Below are 3,694 nucleotides of genomic sequence, written 5' to 3' on the forward strand. Positions count from 1 at the left end.
GCGTGAAATGCTCAGTTCTGCGCACACTCCACTGCGGCCTTTCTTCAGGAACTACCGCACTTGTGCTCCGATCCTTCCCCTGGCCTCCGGGGCACCAGCTGGTGGTGGGCACTGCTGGGTGAGCCCATTGGCCTCAGCCTCGAAGCCCTGCCTGCCATCTCATTCTCTCCATTGATTTCCACTGGGTGATGACCGTGGGGATCACAGCTTTGCTTCTGACTTCTAGCTGGCTGTAAATTCACGCAGAGGCTTACATGTCACTGATGAGGCCCTGCCTGAGGCCAGGGGAAGTCGTCCAGAGCAAGAATCTCAGCTCTGCCATTCGGTGAATACAGGATATGGCGAATCTCTGCCTCTCTCTACCTCAGTGTCTTCACTTGTAAAAGGGGAAATGATTGGGTCGGCGGGAAGTCCTGATACATAATTGCATAAAAAAGTCCTAACTTTCCTAGTGCCCTAATGGTATCTCCCTTTTAGGAACAGTCTAAGGGACTCCAAGAAATGTGCTGTGAAATGCTTAGAGCCTACTCGGCACACAGAACACTCACGAGAAAGGCAAATTCGTGTTATCCTTTCTTTTTGCCTCTCCCCTTTACCTTCAGTTCGGTCATCAGAATTTCCTCAGTGTCTTATTTCCCCTGGACATCGGGCTGTGTGACGGGCACAGTTCAGCTCGCTCCAGTTTGCAATCTGATTAGGTTTCCTAGCCACAGACGATGGCTCCCCCTGGCCTGTCTGTCTTTGGGAAGATGTCCGTGCATGCACACTCAGGTGGGTCTCCCTTCCAGCCTTTCTCCACCCCTGCATTGGCGCTGGCCGCTGCCCCTCCCTGCTCATTCCCCTCCTTGTCCATTCCACAGTCCTGGAAGTCCCGTTGACCTGTCTAACTCCTGAGTCTGAGTCTCACTGGACTCAGCTCTGGGGGCAGGAGGCTCCTCCATGGTGGTCTCCACTGCAGCCTGAAGACCCAGCAGGATGCCAGAGCCCATACGTAAGTGTTGTTGGGTGAATAACAACAAATATGCACGTGGTGAGGCAGAGCCCGAGTGAGATGTCGAGGGTTCTTTTTTAAAGGTGCCCATGGGCCAAAGGAGGGTCCTGTTCTCTTCCTTCTAATGGGCTTTGACTTTCATTTCTGTGAAGGAAGTCCCGTTTATCACCACATAGTTCTTTTTCCTCTCTGGTAACCCTTTTTTTTCCCATGGAAATACCAAGTTAATGGAGCCCACCACATGAGCAAAAGTCCATTAGTTTATTGGACCCAAGGCACTTTGTGTGTTCACTCCAGTCATGCTTTGAGTAAGGAATTCCGGCCTGCTGAAGCAATGTCACCTGCTAAGAAACACAGGCGCTCCACCCTCTCTTTCTGTGAAAGTAAAGCTCTTGCTGTTTTTCCGGATAGACAGCTGTGATCATGTGACCCAATCAAACATTAACTTGTGTGGATTGCCGTTCATATGCATAAATGCAGAGGGCAGGCTCCTGGAAGGATCTCAGGCAAGGGCACGATGGCAGCTGCCTTCCTGGGCCTTCGGCTGCTGGTCCTGAGCCTGCTGCTGTGTGCCCTGGGCACCCCCATGTCACATGCCGGGAAGATACTGTTGGTCCCGATGGAAGGCAGCCCCTGGCTGAGCATGGTGGGAACTGTCCAGCAGCTGCACCAGCGGGGTCACGAGATAGTGGTTGTGGCCCCTGAAGCCTCGATATACATAAAAGAAGGAGCATTTTACACCTTGAAGACGTACCCTGTGCCGTACCCAAAGGAGGAGTTGGAAGCAGCTTTTGTCAGTTTCGGGCACTTGAGTTTTGATAATCTTCCTTTCCTGCAGCGTTTTGTCAAGCTATACAAGAATGCGCAAGAGAACTCTGCCCGGCTTTTGTCCTCCTGCCACCACTTCCTGTATAACAAGGAGCTCATGGCCTGGCTGGCCGAACAAAACTTCGACGTCATGTTGACAGACCCGTTCCTTCCGTGTGGCTCCATCGTGGCCCAACGCCTGGGTCTGCCCACGGTACACTTTTTGACTGTACTGCCATGCAGCCTGGACATGGCGGCCACCCAGTGCCCCAGCCCGCCGTCCTACGTGCCCAGGTCATTTTCCTTTAACCCAGACCACATGAGCTTCCTGCAGCGGGTGAAGAACATGCTCATCTCCTTGTCAGAGAACTTACTGTGCAACATGGTTTACACCCCTTATGCACAACTCGCCTCGGAATTCCTCCAGAGAGACGTGACTGTCCAGGACCTTCTGAGCAGTGCGTCTGTCTGGCTGATGAGAAGCGACTTTGTGCTCAATTTCCCCAAGCCCATCATGCCCAACATGGTGTTCATCGGTGGGATCAACTGCATGAGCAAGGCCCCCCTATCCCAGGTGTGTATCTGAGTGGGACCTTTATCTGCCTGGACAGAGCTTATCCAGAGGCAGGCTGTAGGAATGCGCTGAAGTAGTTTATAGTGCCCAGCGTTGGAACCAACAGCATAATGGCTATGTCGCTGGACTCCCATGTTGCTGACCATGGTTTGAGTCCTGGACCCAGTTGCTTAAACTCATGCCCGGTGCGTGTGCATGCATGCATGCTCAAGATTCCGAGAGGATATTGGAGGAAAAGGAATTGCAGCGTGGCCATCTTCCCTGGGGGGGTGATTTCTTGCTTTCTATTTCTCTGTCTGTCGGGTGAGCACCCGCACCCTATAGCAAAAAAAAAAAAATTTTTTTTAAAGGTTTTTGCCATAGGGTGCATGCGCTCACCAGACAGAGACAGAGAGACAGAAAGTGAGAAATCCTCTCCAAAAGAAAAAAAAAAGTAAAATGCCCAGTGTTGTTCATTTCCTCTTCAAAAAAGTATATTTCTCTCTTTGTTTCTTGAGAGAGAGAGAGAGGAAGGGAGGGAGGTGTCTCCAACAGGGACCTCACTCTGTAATCCATCCCCTGCCTTGGCCACCCCAGGTCATGTGTGTGCTCTGGGTGTGTCCAGGGAGACCTCAGGACCTGAACCCAAGACGTTTCCATGTGGCCTCAGCAGTGCCAGCATTGCTTCATTGCCAAGCCACCACAGCTGGCCTTCTTGTGTTACATCCTGGCTCACAAGTCGTAGTTCCGAGTTTATCTGTCTTTGGCGTCATCTTCTGGGTTATTTTATGTATCTGAGGTTGTGGTAAAATGTTCTTTGGGCACTGTAATGTGTGTCCAGTGGACAGCAACCTGTGAGATGCTACAGGGGTAGAAGGCTTTAAGCATGGATCATTATTTCAGGACGTGGCAGGGCAGGAAAGTAGGCAGCACACACCGTGCCTCACCAGGGTCAGGCACCACCCAGGTCAAGACTGACAGCACAGCTCTTTGTTCTCTGTAGAAGCTGGCAAGGCACCTTGGCCTTGATTGTTCTGGCTCAAGCTCCATTCTTTAGATAATCCAATAGCAAGCTAGATCTTGCAGTCCCTTCTCTCCCAGTAAATGAATAACCAAGCATTGAGGTTCTGACACTGGATAGACAGGTCACGGGTATTATTCCCTGAAATGCTGACATATTTTTTCTTGTAAAGAATTAAAAGTATACAAAAGTATCCTTGATCCACCTTGACTTGATTTTTGTCAAAGGTGACAGGAAGGGGTTCAGATTCATCTTTCTACAGGTGGAAATCCAGTTTTTCCAGCACCATTTGCTGAAGAGGTTTTCCTTTTCCCATTGGATT

At 50.7% G+C, this 3,694-nt stretch overlaps 1 protein-coding gene across 1 annotated transcript in view; it reads left to right on the forward strand.

The window, feature by feature from the left end:
- The first annotated feature begins 1,508 nt into the window (after positions 1–1,508).
- LOC102488293 (UDP-glucuronosyltransferase 1-1) overlaps positions 1,509–3,694 on the forward strand; it is a 20,357-nt gene continuing 18,171 nt past the window's right edge. Inside the window, exon 1 of the mRNA XM_014585266.2 lies at positions 1,509–2,372. Coding sequence (XP_014440752.1) covers positions 1,509–2,372 — 864 coding nt within the window. The remainder of the gene's footprint in view (positions 2,373–3,694) is intronic.

This window comes from Tupaia chinensis, unplaced genomic scaffold (genome assembly GCF_000334495.1).
Source record: "Tupaia chinensis unplaced genomic scaffold, TupChi_1.0 Scaffold149383_1, whole genome shotgun sequence".
Taxonomy (NCBI): Eukaryota; Metazoa; Chordata; class Mammalia; order Scandentia; family Tupaiidae; genus Tupaia; species Tupaia belangeri.